Source organism: Sitodiplosis mosellana, unplaced genomic scaffold, assembly GCF_009176505.1.
Source record: "Sitodiplosis mosellana isolate CC-2019 unplaced genomic scaffold, AAFC_SMos_1.0 Smas_scaffold_1, whole genome shotgun sequence".
Classification (NCBI taxonomy): domain Eukaryota; kingdom Metazoa; phylum Arthropoda; class Insecta; order Diptera; family Cecidomyiidae; genus Sitodiplosis; species Sitodiplosis mosellana.
Window position 1 is genome coordinate 19242512 of NW_022595244.1, and position 18804 is coordinate 19261315.

General features: G+C 39.6%; 4 protein-coding genes across 7 annotated transcripts; 2 read left to right on the forward strand and 2 right to left on the reverse strand.

The window, feature by feature from the left end:
• Positions 1-27: 27 nt before the first annotated feature.
• LOC129578743 (uncharacterized) lies at positions 28-2319 on the forward strand. Its single transcript, XM_055467783.1, has 3 exons — positions 28-418; positions 516-840; positions 930-2319. Exons 1-3 carry the CDS (start codon positions 166-168, stop codon positions 1072-1074), a joined length of 723 nt encoding a protein of 240 aa, XP_055323758.1. The 5' UTR covers positions 28-165; the 3' UTR covers positions 1075-2319.
• Positions 1190-3101, reverse strand: LOC129578749 (putative glutathione-specific gamma-glutamylcyclotransferase 2). The gene is made up of 2 exons (XM_055467799.1): positions 1940-3101; positions 1190-1725 (listed from the first exon to the last, which is right to left on the reverse strand). The coding sequence occupies exons 1-2, from the start codon at positions 2159-2161 to the stop codon at positions 1297-1299; spliced, it is 651 nt and encodes a 216-aa protein (XP_055323774.1). The 5' UTR covers positions 2162-3101; the 3' UTR covers positions 1190-1296.
• A 119-nt stretch (positions 3102-3220) lies between these two features.
• Positions 3221-9498, reverse strand: LOC129578735 (ralA-binding protein 1). Of its 2 annotated transcripts, none has more exons than XM_055467770.1 (7): positions 8624-9498; positions 8389-8530; positions 7973-8289; positions 7397-7658; positions 6974-7288; positions 4408-4597; positions 3221-4313 (listed from the first exon to the last, which is right to left on the reverse strand). In XM_055467770.1, the coding sequence occupies exons 1-7, from the start codon at positions 8709-8711 to the stop codon at positions 3624-3626; spliced, it is 2004 nt and encodes a 667-aa protein (XP_055323745.1). In that variant the 5' UTR covers positions 8712-9498; the 3' UTR covers positions 3221-3623. The 2 variants fall into 2 exon arrangements, with proteins under 2 accessions (XP_055323745.1, XP_055323736.1); XM_055467761.1 differs by having other exon boundaries at positions 7973-8292; positions 8624-9496.
• A 57-nt stretch (positions 9499-9555) lies between these two features.
• LOC129578729 (HEAT repeat-containing protein 5B) lies at positions 9556-18790 on the forward strand (the record flags this gene model as incomplete). Of its 3 annotated transcripts, none has more annotated exon segments than XM_055467745.1 (10): positions 9556-9848; positions 11538-11706; positions 11798-12009; positions 12133-13221; positions 13295-13834; positions 13928-14201; positions 14424-14456; positions 14843-16621; positions 16780-17047; positions 17134-18790. In XM_055467745.1, coding segments are annotated over 9 exon segments (5984 nt in total), but the record flags the coding sequence as incomplete, so codon positions are not given.
• Positions 18791-18804: the final 14 nt, after the last annotated feature.

Consider the following 18804-nt stretch of genomic DNA (forward strand, 5'->3'; position numbering starts at 1 on the left):
GGGGTAAGCCCGAACATTGAACCGCATTCTGTCACATTGTCAAACCGAGTTTGATTGAACATCATTCAAATGAACAAACGATAATCGCTTGAGTAAACGGATTGTTCCATTTCAATTTGTGATAACATTCTTTTTTCATTCCATTTCAATTTCAATTCAACCAAAATGGAAGGTGCAACTTTAGATTATGATAAAGTTCAGCCGATTGATCCAGAAGAGGCTCGCCTGCTGGAAGAATACGAACAATTGACGACAACACTTCACAAGCAAAAACTCATTCTATCCGTTATGAAAAACCTCAATTGCAATGATATCAAGGGTGTGGATGAAGCTGGTAAGAAAAACATCGACAAAGCATTGGATTTTGTTCGTGCATACGATTACCTGAAAATGGATGGTGGTGGTACCAATGCTCTAGGTAAATATTCACCAAACGAAATTAGTTTTTTCGAACATTTGATCAATTTTCCATTTTGATTTGTCACTCTTCATCATTTTTTCTGTGTTGTTTTCAGGTATCCCCGATAAACCGCATGAGCTGTCATATGTTGAGAAGCGAGCGCTAAAAGTCAAAGTGTTGGAAGAATTGCCAAAAAAGTACGAAAAAGAATTGGAGTTTTGCCGAAAAATGGAGCCAGAGGTGATAAACCCCGAAATATTGGACAATCAGCTATTGGATTTGAGAGCACGCGAAAAGGAGATGCTCACAGAACTTGCCGTTAAGCAAGTAGAACTGTGCGAAACATTGAAAGATTGCGTTGAAATGAGATTCGGACCGGATCAGAAGAGTGAAGTTGAATTGACCAAATCCAAATTTGCCGTTGAACAGCTCAAGGCCCAGTAAGTGTCAATTCAATGAAATCTGCATATTGCTTTGAGTGAATATTCAATATTCTATGCTGGTCTTTATTTCACCACTATTTACACAGGCTCATCGAAACTCTTCTGGAAGAAAACATCGCAACCATGAGCGATCACATGAATCAAGCAACCGACAAAATCGAATTTCATTTGGATAACGCAATCGCTGAACAGAATGCCGACGACACCGCCGAAAAGTCCGATTCCAAGTGAATCACCGCAGTTACACATAGAAATAGCAAAGTTTTAGGTTATAGGTTAGCCAATAATTTGAAAAAAAAAAAGTTTTGAAGAAAATCATATTCCACTGTGAATTAAAACACGAACATTTAATTTACGATTCTCTTAGAAAAATCAATTTTATTGTAAACAAGCCGAATCGGAGAGTAACACACCAAACATTAAATCAATTTTACTTTTTATAAAAACTCTAAGCTAACCGTTGAATGACTTTCGTTCTCGTTCCTTCAGCAACTTTTCCAGTTCAAACAAGTGGTCATCGTTGTGATGGGGAAAAAATTGTCGCATTGCGTCGGCCAAACGGAAAACGTATTCGCGATTCGGACCGCTCGGCCCATGCGCCTCGAAAATCTGATTGGCAATGTCATTTAGATCATTTTTATGACCGGCATAAGAGTCATTTTCTTTTGTAGCGACATAAATCACAATATTTCTAATCGATTCGCCAGCTTTGTTTGCATTCAGTGAATAGAATGGCACCAAGCAACGCTCATACCCGTTTTTTTCCCGATAGTCCAAATGCTCTAGAACCTCTTGTTGTTTGGCTTTGGGTATTTTGTATGCCACTCCATAAACCACACTGGTTTCGTCATCCGCTGGCACAAGCGTCACAACACGACCTGGCTGAAAAAAGGAAGAAAAAAGAATGAAACCCACCAAAATTATGAAGTAAAATTGATGTGAAATATTGATTGAATCGAAAGCAATTTCCGGTCGACGTAATTTGTGTCAAACTATTGACGTGCCATTGAATGCGAGACTGAATAATTTATTTTTAGTTTAAACTTTCCGCATTCGGCCATTAGCAGCGATTAGATTGATTTCAATGTGAAATCACCTTTTCAACAGTGCCACGATGATCAATGCTATTCTGATAGAATCGCCGTTGGAATCCCTTGATGTAGCCAATTTGTTGTGTTTCAATGGGGAAATCCACTTTCCACACTAATGACCCGTAACCGAAAACCCAAAAATCCGAATCGATTTCATTGACGACACAGTCACCAGTGCTCAAACTTTGTAGATTGTTTTCATCGGTGTCGATGTTTGTATCTGTCATGTTTTCAGCTGATTGTTTTTTTTTCTATTGTTTTATTTTTTTTCTCTGGAACACACGCAATATTTCCGTAACTAACCAAACTTGTATTTTATTGAAAGTAGAAGAAAGAAGAAAAAAAATCCAAATAAAGCACGAATGTTTTTTTGGTTGTTGATAAACTTGGAATTTTGCCTTATTATACGATTCGAATGAACACTGTTCGACAATGATACGTTGTTTTGCCAACTAAACAACAAATTTTGATTATGTCTCTGCGCGAGCTAAGCTCATATGTTTCGATGACGACGACAACGACGTTTATATTTGTCATGTATGTCAAAGTCTATGTCACGCGCGCATTGAAAATATTGACGGGTAGCCGTGAATTTCATATGCACATTTTTCACTGCATTTGCTTATTTTATTGGTTGGAGTGCAGCAGCAGCAGCAGCAGCAGCTGAGCACACAATTTCCATTCATTATTGAATTTTCGTATCGATTTCATTAAAACGATTCAATATTACTATTGCCGTACTTCACGTCCGCAACATGGAATGGAAAATATGCGCGAATTTGCGTCATTCCAACGACTGAACGATACATTTTCAAATGAGTTTTTTTGTTGTTGTTGTTTTTTCTCTAGGCGATAATCTGTTTTAAGTTGCATTGCAATTGCGAGCGATGGGCAATGAGCATACGTCTATTAGTATGCGTGCGACAGAACCAATGCTATTAATTCGATATCAATGTTCGGCAAATAGGATTCGTTATCACTGCAAACTTGGCAATTTGTTATTACGACGACGATGATGATGATGATGATGATGGCGAATGAATTATTAATTGGATTAGCCCATCGCGAGTGTGCGGCGGTACTCATCGGCACAAATCAAAACAATAGTTAATGAACGAGGTATAATAACTTATCATTTGCAAATATCAAACAAGATACCAAATTGTTTGTGGTTCTTCTATATTCTGTGATGTAAGTGCGTCATTGTTTTTCATTTACCGCGTTGTTGTCGTCGTACACTACTTTCTAGGTCGACGAAATATGCAACAAATGAAACAAGCATCAGGTTCAAAGGTTTTTTCATTTAAAATTTATTTATCTTTTTCTATTCGTTGCGTGCGTCTACGACATGCACAACGCGAAAGACAATATTTGCACAATAGTTTTTTCTTCTGTTTTGTTTAAACTACAATTTTTCTTCTCTTCTCTTTTAATACTCTAACAGACAATACAGCTTCAGTAGTTGTAGTAAGGCTTGTAAACGTACAATTTTCGTTTGTGAGTGTGTGTTGTTATTTTTATCGTTCTTTTGATATTTTACTTTTCATTTATTTTTCTCAGGTAATGAAAATTTTTTCCACAATATCATAAAATCTAAACTGTATAAATTAGATATTCTATCAAAGTAATCTATTCTTTTTTGTTTTGCAAATTGGGTTTTTTTTCTCTTGTTTTCTGCCCATATTGTTTTCATATTTGGAATTGCCTAACGGCCAGTTCGACTTGTAGCTGAATCAATTTTTGATTCTCATCGAAAATCTCTTTAGCCAAAAAGTTTTTCTTCTGTTCCAGCATTGTATTCTCCAGAACGTATTGAGCAACAACGCGTTCATAGTTGGATCCGTCCGGCAGGCTATTCATTGTGTCACTGTTTGATGGCATGGAATTGGTGGTTTGTCGTGCATTTAAAATTGATTTCAATCGTGTCACTTCGGTACGCTCACTCTGAATGCGCCGTTGTAATTTCTGTTTCCATTGGTTGAGCTCGTGATTTTCCAGCTGCAGCCGTATCAAATTCAAATACTCTGGATGTGATTCCGGTAGCATAAGCAAGCCATTTTCGTTAACGGTTATTTTATCAGTCTCCGTGGCCGATGTCGAGGCATCATCGTGTGTATGAGATTTTTCACTGCGCGAACGTGTCGTTTCGCTGCTTGGTCCTTGGTCGGGTGCATCTTGAGGCGATGTCTTTGTCTCCGTATTCGATTCGGTTGAGACAATGGTCAACGTTTTCAACGACTCATCGTCCGAGCAAATTGATTTCGTTTTGATCAGCTGCGCCGTCCCCTCATAAGACAACGATGTATCCACATCACCGATCCCATCGTCTATACTCTTTTGCATCGAATCTTGACTCCGTTCGAATGACCTCAATTTACGCTATGTTGGAAAATAATTTGAATTTGTTTTTTTTTTTGTTATCAATTCATTATAAACGAATTTCATTTTTTTTTCTTCGCATGTAATGACTAACCTTCAGCTGTGTAATTATTCGCTGCACCTCCCATAATTGTTCCTCACGCTTCTTTGACACAAAGCCTGCATTCATTTCAGAATGGATTTGGCTCAATAAGCTCTCCTGCTTTTTCAACTCTTCATGAATTTGGTCGGGTGTCTCCGGTAAATTTGGACTTGTCGACGCTGATGTAATGGGCGGTTTGTACCTGTTTGAATGAGAACACATGTTTAGTTGACATTGAATTTGAACGAATTCATAAGGCAGATCGATTGTTTTCTATTAACAGAACAAAGATTTGGTTTTCATCGCGTTGTAAAGTCACTTTGAACGAAATCGCACTCGGTTTGTTTATCTCTTGAAACGCATATCATTATTATTCCAAAAGCTTCTGGAAAATTAGAATAATGACACATTGGTTGCACCATTATTTCAATTGTTTTATTGTTTTACTGTCTCATTCATCGTCGTTTGTGCATTGTTGGCAGAGCTCATTCAAAACGGATTCAAATTGAAACACGAACCGTTGCAATGCGATGATATATTTTTTTATCGTCAGATCATGAATGATCAGTATTGCAGCAAAGCCATTTTTACGGGCGTAAAATAAGAAAAAAGCTTGACTGTGTAATTCGTTAAATATTCGTTTCCAGGTGTTTTAATACAAGCACAAGTGAAAATATGCACCTTTTTGAAAATGATCGCGTCAATTTCCAAATGCCGCAAGACATGTTTTTTGTTTCGGGATCGGCGAAGCAAAAATGATTCCGTTTCACACTGATTGAGATGGAAGCACACACACACAGCACTTTTTAATTAGGCGCCAAATATCCACATCTACGGTTCAAATGAATATTATCGAAAACTGTTGTTTCTGGCGACGACGAATGATTATAATCACGAAAAATGGAGCAGTATCATCAAACGGTAAACTAGTGTATAATTTGTGCCTTGGACGATTGGCAATGACAATAACAGTAAAACGCACACACTTTGGTAAAAAGTAACAAGTGCACCGTTCCGATGTTCATGGAGTTTTGTGCAGCACTTTCCACATTTTATAAAACGCTGGCCGATTCGAGCTGTTGAGAAATATTGCGCTGATTTTAAGACTTTGCTGTTTTTTTCTCGTTCATTTCAAAAGAGAGAGAATTGCAACTGGAATTCGGTTACGTTACACAAAAGTGGAAAATATAAATATCGCCGTGTTTCTCGTGGATAGGTGGAGAGTAGCGAAGCGACCGCGGCAACGTACACACAAAAAATAAATGAATTAAATAAACACAATTGGAATTGTGCGCGCCGCTCGCTTACATCGCACGCTTGTTGAACAGGTAAAATGTTCGCCGCTCGAAAGGGAAAGAAAAAAAAACACGAAACGTTCAAAGCAATACACGAAAAACGAAATTTGTGTTTCAGTTTTGTCGTGGTTTCTCTCTCTCTCTCTCTCTCTCTCCAGTTTTATTTTTTTTCCTCCACATTTAACAACACATGCGGCTTTTACAGTGGTACAGAGTCGCGCTAATATGGTATTAATACTATATTCATCGCAAGGTGAATTATTATTATTCATTTGTTATTGTTTTGTTGTCGCTTGTGTACGTAGCACACTATTGTTACACCGCACACACCACGTCTGTCGGTTTCACGATGCTTTGCTGGCGTTTTCTTTTCCGAAATTCAGAGACGGAAAAAATGCTTTATTCACTTTTTCGTTTGTGGTAGACATTCGCATTTAACAATGCGAAATCTCGTGAGGGACTAAGTAAGCAATATTTCAGAGATGAAATCAGCTTGCTTATAGACTATTGAGGGATCTTCTGACGTCAGAATTCTATTAACGACAACTTTGGCGTCACAAGCCAAATAATTCTTGTGATTCGACGATGATAATTAAAACCTATTAAAGTTTCATTATTTTAATTTTTATCGCTTTTAATTAGTGATAATTAATGGAGAAGTGAATTATTTTTTTCCACCGGCACGAAATACGCCATTTCAGCCGATATTTCTTTTTTTTTTGTGCTTATCTCTACAGAGCATGCAGTTTGGCAACGGTGTGTTTGTGTTCATCAGCTGTGCTTTTTTTTCTCTCTTTTTACGTGCGATCATCCGTCCCAGTAAGAGGCTGAATATTTCAAAAGTGATAAATTTCGGGAGATAAACAGTCATAAATTCAGCTACCGTTGAGCCATTGTTGCGTTCAGCAACCTCATTTCATTTCATCCGTGTACGTACATTACGCTCGTGCATTTCTATTATTTCTAAAGACATTCATTTTGCAATCGTCAACACACAAAAAAAGTTCCAAAGCAATGAAATTCGCCAAAGCATCACTTCCAATAAAAAAAATTGCATTTACAGACACATGAAAAATGACTCTTCTCGAAAAAAAAATCTTTCTCCAGGAACTGAACGGAATCTATGCGGATTTGATGAGCTAAATAACCATATACTTGATTTATGTGATCGACGACAGTTTTTTTGTTGGTGAAAAATGTTGAAGCGAGTGCATTGAACTTTCGGCATGTGAAAATCGGTTAAACAATAGAGTGCAAAAAAAAAGTCTAAATGTAAAACTCACTTTGTCAACACAACACCCGGGAAGAGTACCGAGCAATGAGTCAACATTGTCACGAGTAATCGATGAGACATTTGTAGCGTTGGACCGAGCAGCATTGCCAAGGTTTGAATATTCATTTTGTTCGTTTTTTCATTTTTTATAACCGAATCGAAATGCAACAGTAGCCACATTAGTAGGGTTCGATTACAGCTGGGCAATTGATTGATGAGAACGCCAAGCTCTTGAATCTGTGCCGTTTGAGAGGCCACCTGACCAGTGGCCACCTCTTCGAAGCGCGGCAATAGGTCTGTTGTCAATAGTGGCTCAGGTAGTTCACTGAAAAAGGAAAACAAAGAGAAAGAAGTTTTGAATAAAATTGTTGTAAAGAACGAATGGGTCGGAGAATTTTATTGTAAAATGATCTAAACGGAAATGAAAACTCACTGTATAAACAATTTAAGCAGGCTGCAGGCGGTTGGTATGTCAAACTCAGAAGTGGGCACCGTTTCACGGTTATTGTACACTTGCTTCAACTGTTGCAGCTTCGTTTTGACCACGTCCACTTTGTATATCTGTTCGCTTTGTAGTCCATGTTCCTGCAGGTAATCGATACAGTCCCGTACAATCAATGGCAAATTGACGTTGTCATGGCAGTGACCCCGCACAACAGCCAAGCCCAATGAAACTCCAAATATCGGTTGAGCAACTGTCGAATCGAGAAACAGTAAGATAAATATTATCCATGTGGACATATGGTGCAGCGAGTGTACACGATAAATATGGCACAACCAATGTGTTTAAGTATACTGTGTGGCAACAACCGCTACAATATGCTCTGATAATAATATCACTCTCCAACTGAACTGGAACATGTGTGACCACAAAATGTGCGATTCATACAATTCCACAAAGTTATTTCTTTGAAGAAAAAAAAACTCAATCACATTTGTTTCACTTTTACCATGAGAAACGACCACCCACTTCACTTGCTGCAAAATATTTTTAATCAAATTAAATTACCTCCCAGTTCGAGAATGTCTGAGATGGTGTTACTGCTGGTTTGCTTAACTTTTTTTTCCTTTTTTTCCTTGTGTTTCTCCTTTTTGTCCTTTTTCTTGTCTTTGCTATCGCTATCACGCTCCTTCTCGCTCTTCTTCTCCTTGTCTTTGTCTTTTTCGCTCTTTTTCTCACGCTCTTTCGATTCTTTCTCTAGTTTCTTGTCACGTTCTTTCGATTCTTTTTCAGATTTCTCTTTGTCGCGCGATTTTTCACGTTTCTCTTTGCTCCTTGATGATGTGAATTTGAAAGTCTTTGATTTCTTTGCTGATTTCGATGGGCTTCTGGAAACAAATGAATACGTTACCACGCATATAAGCGCGTACAGAGTTATTGCGGTTCTATGTTGTAATAAAGTTGGTGAAAGTGCACAAGCTTACTTTGTTTCAAAATCTTCCTCCGAACTTTCACCATCCAATGTAGCGTATCCACGATCTTTTTTGTCTTTTTTCTCTTTGCGTCGACCCAATAGCAGTAGTTCTTTTTTGCTCACCTTACTTTCGTGGTCACCACCTTCACTAACTGCAATTCAAATCAAAATGTTCATCAATCTGTTGCAAGTCCACCTGTCTGGTAGCGAATCAATTATTACGTCGGATTGAAACGAATACTCACAGTCATCTTCGTCTTTCTTTTGATTGGCCGATGCAAATAATCCAGGAAATTCTTTCTCAACATCCGGATCGGGACTATCAAAATCCATTTTTGTGCGATAGTCAATTGGCGGGCGGTGTTTTTTTTTCCTTGTCTCACAGTGTTCACAGTCTCCCAATCGATGGTCGTCCAATATTACGCAGAAACAAAATAATATCGACCGAATTTCCGCTCGATTGTGATCTTTTTACAATTTTCCAATTTGTAAAATAAAAAAAACAACAACATATAAACACAATAGAAATTGTAATATCGATTTGATTGAATTTCAATTGGAAAAAAAACTTTCCACTTATTATTTAATTAGAAGTTAGTCATTTTTCTCATTCTTTCGAATGCACTTTATGTGTGCTGTGCTGTGCTGTGTTGATGTATGTGAAAACGTCAAACCGCTGAGCTGGTCTGCGTATGGGTGTACCCGTACATAGATTTCTCTGTGCGTGTGTATTGCTATCGCAACTGTATACAGTTGATTTTGTTGACAGCACACTGAACATCGTTTGAAGTTTGTGGCCTTGACCTACAAATTGGCGAAGCATTCAAACTTTCGGTTCAATATTTTAAAAGTCACAGTGAAAATAAATTCTCTTAATTCGACAAATTATTTTCATATGGAAGAAAAAATGGGCGATTTCCACCATTAAAATCGATCCGAGAATGTGATTCGTTTGCGTTAAAAACTTAAACCGTGGTGTAAACAAAAAAACACAACCGCACCGTTTGCCGATGAACCGCTACTAGCAACCGTACAAACGTCACCATTTTGACGTACACGCAGATCCAAACACATTCTCAATTCAGCATGGACTTGTGTGTGTGTTTGCATTTGTATTTGTGCTATTTGTGCCATTCCATTTGCGACGTTCCATAATATTCAGTGTGCATTAGTTGTGTGCAGAAACGAGCAGCCAAATTGTACGAGTACTGCCAACGAAAAAAGAAGTCTCATTGATAAATTAATTTTTTTCATTCATTTTTTTCTAAATTCGAACCATCTGAGTTTCGGTCATTTTCTAAACTCCACTGAATAGCGATTAAGTGTGGAAATATTGGATTTTCATCGTTTTCATGTGATTTTTGATCCAAACACGAATTTTTCTTTGTCGTTTATTGTTTGTGACACAATTATCGATTTTATATACTTCCGAATGGATGCACAATAGAGAGAGAAAAACACGCACCAGAGGTAAGCTATTTCATGTTATGCCATCGACCAATTATGAAAATATAATGTGAAAACCATGAATTGAATATGCACACGAGCCACCATCAATTTCCAAACAGTGGACTCAATTAAGCAGCAGAGTTTTCTTAATTTTTAAAAGTGGAACATTTTTCTCGTTGTTAAATGGCCAATTTGACCCAGTAACTGAAGAATTTGCAAATTTTCTTTTTTTCATTGCAACTCAGACTGGAGCGTGGGTGTTTTCCGTGAGTTTTATTTTTCATTTTTCAAACAGTACCACATTCCGCTGCTGTGTGGATAAATGATGTTACGTGATAAAATGTGTGACTGTAAGATACTGACTTCATCGTACATCAATCTATCTATAAAAAGACTTTATTTATGGCCATGTTCGTTTGTTGCGCTTAAAAAAATGAATATTTGAAAGATATTTTTATGTCGAACAACTCTGAAAACGATTATATGAATTCAAGTGATGCGATGAGACTTCCTTCTCTTTTTTTCCGTACGTATCACGTTCGTTCGTTCATTCACCCCGACGAAATAAATCAACTACATTATTCCTCAACATTCGTGCATTCGAAAGTGAAAAACATGGATTATTCATAATTTCGATTGAAAGTCAATTTGAAAAAGAAAACCCCAACAGTACGATGATGTCTGCGGTTAAACCGCAACTCGTATCATATTGTATGGCAGACAATTGAAACCTGAACTTTCTTTTTTTTCTCCTGAAAGACAACAGCAACTCTGAATGAATTTAATGCAGTTTTGTGCCACAGAAAAAAAAAGTTGCACAGCAAACCTTATTTCAACACCCACGATATTTATTTTACTCAGTTTATTCTGTTTTTACTTGCAACGAAGAGTAATAAAAACTGTGAGCAAGTATCACTTTCAACAACATGAAGAACGAAAGACGAACAATTTCATTTGTTTACATTCAATAAAGAGAAGAAAAGACCTGCTTTATTTTATACACTTTTAACATTCAATTTGTGCGCATAATTGCTTTTGGTGTGTCTGTGCCTGTGCCTTTGCTGAATACACAGGGTCGTATCTCGACGACCGATTCGGAGAAGAGCAGTATTTTCCAGTTTTAGGAATCAATCTATGCTTTAAGCCAATTCCATGCGCAACATGACTCATGCTCAGAGCCACAGTGGGTTGTAATAAATGTTGTTAAATTATGACCAGTGAAGCAAATAAAAAAAAACACCCTAGAACCTTTTTTCGTTGCGTCTTAAATGCGGCAAGTTGAATGTTAAACCAAATATACATGTAGTAACATAACACACATATGGCGCTCACTCTAGCTCAATAGATGGAATAAAGGATTGTTTAAATTATTCGTATTTGAATGATTCACACATGCACACACACACACACACAGTATATACTATACGGTTTGAAGTAATATATCTTCAGTCAGTTCAATACTTTGTGTTCAATCGTGCATAAGAAATATAGTATCAATTCGCTCCCGTTGAGTGTTGAACGAAATTCAGTTTTGCAATGGAGAGCAATTGGAGGTCTCGATTTCTCGATAGTTTCAAAACAATAAAGTAATATTTTTTTTCTCAACTTGGCAATTTAATCACTCATTCAAATAATTTGTAATCAATTCAAAACCAATTCCGACCAATTTTCTTTGATGGCAATTAAATTCAAATTTCTTTTTCTTTGCAGAAAATTCGAAAACTCAAGCAACGATACGCGATCGAAAATGGATGGATCATCATCACACAGTTTGACTCTGAATGAGGAGGCGTTCAAGCAAATTCCCGATCACAAGAAGCCAGTGTATGTGTTTGAATGGCTTCGATATTTGGACAAAGGCTTGGTTGCTGCTCAAAAAGTAAGTATTTTCGTTCATGTTTCTGTTTTTTTTAAATTTGTACTTGGTTTTAATCAATTTATTTCCATGTTCCACCACCATCGTGTGTTAGTCGGACATAAAAGCATGCCAAAAGAAGTTGGTGGAACAGTTAACCACGCAAATACAAGGATCACCAGGACCACCAACTCGTAAACTATTGGCCAGTTGCCTGTCAACGCTATTTTCAGTCGGTGATACATTTCTGTTGTTTGACACCGTAAACAAGTGCAACGACATATTGAAAAACAAAGATGACTCACCGAGTTTTTTGCCAACAAAGTTGTGAGTTATCATTCATCAAATCGAATATTCAAGCGAATTAACTGAGCTCGAGTTCGAAGTTGTGTACGTACTACACAAGATAACTAACATTATTAAATTGTTTTTTTCCTCTTATTCATTCAGAGCGGCAATTTGCTGTGTTGGTTCAATGTACGAGAAACTTGGACGAATGATGGGTCGATCGTACGAGGAGACGGTGCAAATTTTAATAAAATCATTGAAGAGTGCCGAATCACAGATGCGAATCGAAATTATGGTCACACTGGAGAAAGTGTGCAACGGTATGGACACGGCCATTTCAAATGTACACAAAGAAATCTACAAAGCTACCAAATACTGTTTAACCGACCGTGTGATGCCGGTACGGGTGGCGGCTGCAAAATGTCTACTTGAAATGATGAATCATGCTCCATTTTTGTACACAACCGAGTTGGAGAATATGGCAGCGTTGTGCTTCAGAGCGTTTGACGGTAGTAACTATGAGGTGAGATGTGCTGTGGCAAAAATGTTGGGTTCGTTGATTGCATTTACGCAACAGCAGCAACAGCAACATCAAACACTACCCAAGGGCGTTGTACCGGTTAAAGTTCAAGCGACGGCCAGGCAAACGTCCATCGATGAAGCCTTTGGCATTTTAATGTCTGGATTTCTGCGTGGAGGTGCATCCTTTTTAAAAGGAACTGGCGAAATGATCAAAGGAAGCTCAGGGGTGAATCGAGAGGTTCGCGTTGGCGTCACGCATGCATATGTGGTGTTTGTTCGTGAAATGGGTGGTGCATGGCTTGAACGAAATTTGCAAACATTTTTAACGCATGTGCTAGATTTGGTGGCCAATCCCAAAGCCGCCTCGTCCCATGTGGATGCCGTTTATTCGAGAAAATGCATAAATTTCATTTTACGAGCAACAATTGGCAAAATGCTCGGAGAAAAAGCACAATCGTCCGCATGCAAGGAAATTGTTCATGTAATCGCTAAACAAATGAGCACAATCGATTTCAATCCGGAAAATGCTAAAGATTCGAATCAAGAGACACTTTTCAGCCAACATTTGCTAGTGTGTGCGCTGCAAGAGTTGGGCAGTTTGGTTTTGAGCTTGGGAACAACATCACAAAATCTTCTCAATGATCAACATCTAAATTTCATCGATGCAACATGCGCTGTTTTGATACACCCTTGTGCGGCCGCACGATTGGCAGCCGCCTGGTGCTTGAGGTAAGCAACTATTCATTTTCAATTCTTTTTTCGATTCTTTATTAACATTTTGTTTTCATTTTACCACCTACAGATGTGTATGTGTGGCGGTGCCAAGTCGAATCACACCACTGATCGACCGATTTATCGAATCTATTGAAAATATGCGATCATCACCCGAAGCAATTGCTGGTTACAGTGCTGCTCTAGCAGCTGTATTGGGTACTGTTCGTTTGTCACCGCTCGGGATTCCGCACACAAAGGGCAAAATTGTATTTAACACCGCCGAAGAATTACTGCGATCGGCCAGTCAAAATAGCCGCTTGTCATTGAATCGTACACAGGCTGGATGGTTGCTAATCGGTGCCATCATGACATTGGGCGTTCCAGTTGTCAAAGGTCTTTTGCCACGAATGCTGCTACTGTGGCGAAACTCATTCCCACGGTCCGGCAAGGAAATGGAATCGGAAAAAGCGCGAGGTGATTCATTCACTTGGCAGGTGACACTGGAAGGTCGAGCTGGTGCACTCTCGGTGATGCACAGTTTTCTACTTCACTGCAGCGAATTGTTGACCGATGACATAACTCGACGTCTCATGACCCCGATTGAAAGCGCATTGGCCATGCTTGTTAAGTGAGTTGTTGCATGCCATTTTAATTTAAAGCGATTTCTTATTGTTAAAACTGTTGAAACCAATGAAACTGTTTTCTATTGCAAAATGTCCAGTCTATCGCCCGTGCTCAAATCATATGGACAACAGTTGAAAGCTCCAGCAGCAATGGTTCGTCTTCGTCTTTACGAAACACTCACCTTGTTGCCGGCCAGTAGTTTAGAGTCTTCCTACACCCACCTATTGAGAATGCTTGTGGCCGAGTTTACGCTTACTGAAAATCCAGCCAACACCACCAATTCGTTGCTACGTGAACTATGCCACTCGGACGATTCCATCATTTTGGGCACATGGCTACAGGAAACAGATCACAAAACTATCGAAGACCAGGTAAACACCACACTGACTCACGACGAGTCATATTCCTTGGTTTTATTTCAGTATTTTATTGGATTGGGTAGATAATACGCGATTTCATTCAAATTTAATATATTTTCCCATTCATTGTTCCGATTTTATATTCACATCTTTGTTGATCGATTTATCCATATATGAATGTATTCATGTTCAATCATTTTGAATGATGATTATGATTTTCACAACAAAAAATAGATGGAACCGAATCGGAAATCCCATGCAGAACATGTAAGTTGGGTGGAGAGTGCGGAATGACGTAGATTGAGATTTCACACACAACGACGAACCAACTGTTCCAGGGTTTCTCCCTCCTCCCTGTATCTCTTTCTCTCTGATTTGATTTTCTTTTGTTTTGCATTTAAACCATTTTCGATTGCATTTTATTACATCTATAGCTGATTTGTTGCAAAAAAAAAATTGGATTATTTTGCCCATAATAATCATAATAATCGTTTGAATCACACGATGGCTTAACTCATGACGATTTAATTTGTTGATTGAAATTTTGCTTTACGCATGGTCAAAACGACCATAAACACCAACAATTAATTATTATATGGAGCATTGATTTGACATTTTCTTCTTTTATTTTCTAATTTTTATGGAACATATAGCTTCAACCGAATTCGGCAGCTGGAAGTGGTGCTCTCGAACACGACCAGTGTTGTTTGTATCGACCGATGCCAAAAACGTGCACTTACCCCGGCCCATTGCCATTGGGTGTTGCTGTGATTGACACTTCGGTCACATTGTTCGGATTGATTTTTCCACGTGTGGCAAATAAACATCGTATTCAAATGTTTGACCATTTCGCCGAATGCATCAAGCATGCAAAGAGTTCACGACAGGAGGCCGTTCAGATGAATATTTTTGCTGCTCTGCTCAGCGGACTCAAGGGATTGAATGAATCTAAATCAACGATTGGACAGGATGATGTCAAGAAGAGCGCAACATCTTTGATTACAAACGCTTTGGTTTGTACCAATCCGATTCTAAGATGTGCCGCAGCCGAAGCATTGGGTAGAATCGCTCAAGTGGTCAGCGATTCAAAGTTCACTGCGGAGCTAGCGCAATCGAGTTTCGATAAATTGAAATCAGCACGTGACGTCATTACACGCACCGGTCATTCATTGGCATTGGGTTGTCTACACAAGTACGTCGGTGGCATGGGATCGTCTCAGCATCTGAACACAAGCGTATCGATTCTACTGGCGTTGGCACAAGATGGAAGCTCACCTGTTGTTCAGGTTTGGTCACTGTACGCACTGTCACTGATTGCGGATTCCGGTGGGCTCATGTTTCGCGGCTATGTTGAGCACACGCTCTCGCTGTCAATTAAACTACTGCTAACTGTTCCACAGTCATTTGTCGATGTGCATCAGTGCATCGGGCGTGTTTTGGCTGCAATCATCACAACGATGGGTCCAGAGTTACAGGGCAATACCCAATCGATTTCTACGATGCGCTCATCGTTGCTGTGTGCTTGTGCAATCATGCAATCACACTACGATCCACTGGTTCAGGCCGAAGCGACCGGGTGTCTTCAACAACTTCATCTGTTTGCACCTCAACACGTGAATCTATCAGCGTTGGTGTTATCGCTTTGCAAAACCGGTCTAACCAACAACTATTTGATGCTTCGCAAGGCTGCCGTCGCGTGTTTGCGTCAGTTGGCTCAGCGCGAGGCGAAAGAAGTATGCGAACATGCCATGAATTTGTTCAGCGGCGACGATCCCAACTCAGTTGACGTGTGTATGAGCCGTGAATCTGGCGGCTTACCAGGCGTCTTATTTGCAATGCTTGACACAGAAACCGATGCTGAGATGATTAAAAACATTCACGATACCCTCAATTCGATGCTGCAAATGCTCGCATCCGACAATCTATCGCAATGGTTGACAATGTGCAAGAATGTGCTGACCGTGGCAAATGACTCAAACATGCCGTTGGGCGAAGAATTCGGCGGAATGGATGCGCTGAAGATAAGCGGTGATAATGGCGACGACGAGAATGACGATGATGATAATGATGATGATGTGGCCGATTTTCACGTTGAAGAAGACACATCGAAACCAAGCGTTCAACCGCGATGGCCGACACGTGTGTTTGCCGCAGAATGTGTGCGGAAAATTATCAGCACTTGCGAGAGTGCAAACCCAATTCATTTTGATTTGATTCAAGCGAAAGAGATGCAAATGACCAAATCCAGAGCTGATTATCTAATTTTACACTTGTCCGATTTGATTCGAATGGCTTTTATGGCGGCCACCAGTGATTCAGATCCACTGAGACTGGAAGGATTGAAAACACTGCAAGAAATTATCGATAAATTTGCACGAGTACCAGAGCCAGAATTTCCCGGCCATCTGTTGCTTGAGCAATTCCAGGCGCAGGTAATAATCGAAAAAGAATATTTTTGAATCAGTTTTTCATTCTAAACCGAGGGGCAAATCACTCTAAAGTAATTTGTAACAGAGAAAGTAATCGAGTAAGTAATTTAGAGTGATTTGCCCCTCGTTCTAAACCGTCTTTTTTTTTGTTCGTTAATAAGGTTGGAGCTGCGATTCGTCCAGCATTCTCCAATGATACTCCATCGCATGTAACAGCAGCCGCATGCGAAGTGTGTTCAGCATGGATTGGCTCTGGTGTGGCACGTGATTTGAATGATTTGCGTCGTGTGCATCAATTGCTCGTTATTAGCTTGTCTAAGTTGCGTACAAAGACGGTCAGCACGGAATTGTACAACGAAAGCATGGCAACGCTTGAAAAACTGAGCATTCTGAAAGCATGGGCAGAAGTTTATATTGTTGCTATGATTGGTAATTTTACATCAGTTTTATTCTGATTTTTTTAAATTTGAATGAAAATTAACTCAGTTCAATACATTTTTTATCACTTATCACAGGAAATGGTTTTGCACCGGCCAGTTTGATAATGAAGAAATTGTCGAGTTCTTCAAATGTAAATTACACGATAATAACAACCACAGTGACGACACCTTCAACGTCTACTGCTGCTGCTCCAACAGACAATTCCGATTTTGGTGATTTTGAGAGCCGTGGTGAAAGTCTTTTGTCACTCGTGAAACCAGAATTAAATAATTTGTCAACCCATTGGTTATCCGCGCTGAAAGATCATGCCATGCTGTTGCTTCCACCTGAATTCGCAAGCCAGTTACCACATGACGGTGGTGCGTTCTATACCAATGATACGATGAATTCATCGAAACCACATTACTTAGGTGCATGGCCACAAATTCTGTACGCCGCTTCGCTTTGGCTCAATTCGAACGGATTCCGTTTGGATGCGGCCGCCGAGGAGGACGAAACGACGCAGAAAGACGATGAAAGTAGCGGAAAAGTAACTAACAATAACCAACCGCCAGTGAGCCATGGCAGTGTACGTGCTGATCGTTTCCATTTGGTGTTCGGTATTGCAATGGAAGCCATTTGTAGCACACGTTCGAATGAGAAATTGGAAGCGGTGCTTGCATGTTTGCAGTCAATGTACACACTGTTCGATGATGCTTGGGCTCGCGAACAACTCTACATGGAGCGTTCATTGGCAATTGAACTGTGCAACGTTTTGCATCGAATCATTTTGACGCGTGACAGTTTGGAGGTGCAATTGCTGTGCATCGAAATCTTGAAGCGTGTAATTCAAGCGGCCAACGAATCATTGGAACGGAAAAAAGAGGAGAAATTGTCCCAGGTCGAGGATAATGAACTAAAGACTGAAATGGCAAAGGATTTGGACTTGTTGGGCGAAGGTGGTGAGGGTGGTGAAATTGTGCCCGGCCAATCGGTTGTGTATGCTGTGCTAGAAGTGTGCCTTTGTTTGTTTGTGCGTCAAATTCCATCCATGAATCCATCGCCGACCACATTGCGATTGACCAACGAACATCAACGACAGAACCAAATTAAAATCAATGCAAACGGAACCATCACACTGGCCGAAGACAATAGTCTGTTGGTGGCCAGTGCATTGCAATGTCTCGAACATTTGATGCAACTGTGCTCACCGAAGGGAGCACTCGAAGTTGTGCCTAGCATATTGTACTTAATAACTGGTGTCATCAAGGAAATTGCAACAAAATCAATTGACGATCAAACAATCATTGCAAACAGTGGAATGATGCAATCGGCGCTGCATTGTTTGCGTTCGATTGCCACCGACAAATATGTAAATGATGAACGCAGCGCAGCACAACTACGTAAACTACTGCAGTCGGCGTTGGCATGTTTGATTGACTTGTCGAAAACGTCGTCATCCGGCAACGGTGGCGACGAAACAAAAGCCGACGAAGTTACAATGATGTTAGGCATTGCATTGTTCATTCTACATGCACCAAGCATTGTGTCCGTGCCAAATCTCAAATTTCCATCAATCAATCATTTTCAACACTGTCTGCAGAACGAAACGAACCCAATGGTCAAATTGAAGTGCATTCAAACGACACGGTCGATTTTTGTGAATGCTGATCTAAAAGTGGCAACACCATACATTCATGCACTGGCGCCGCGTATTGTGGAGGCATTGTGTGCGCCAAATGCAAAAACACCCAAAACCGAACTCG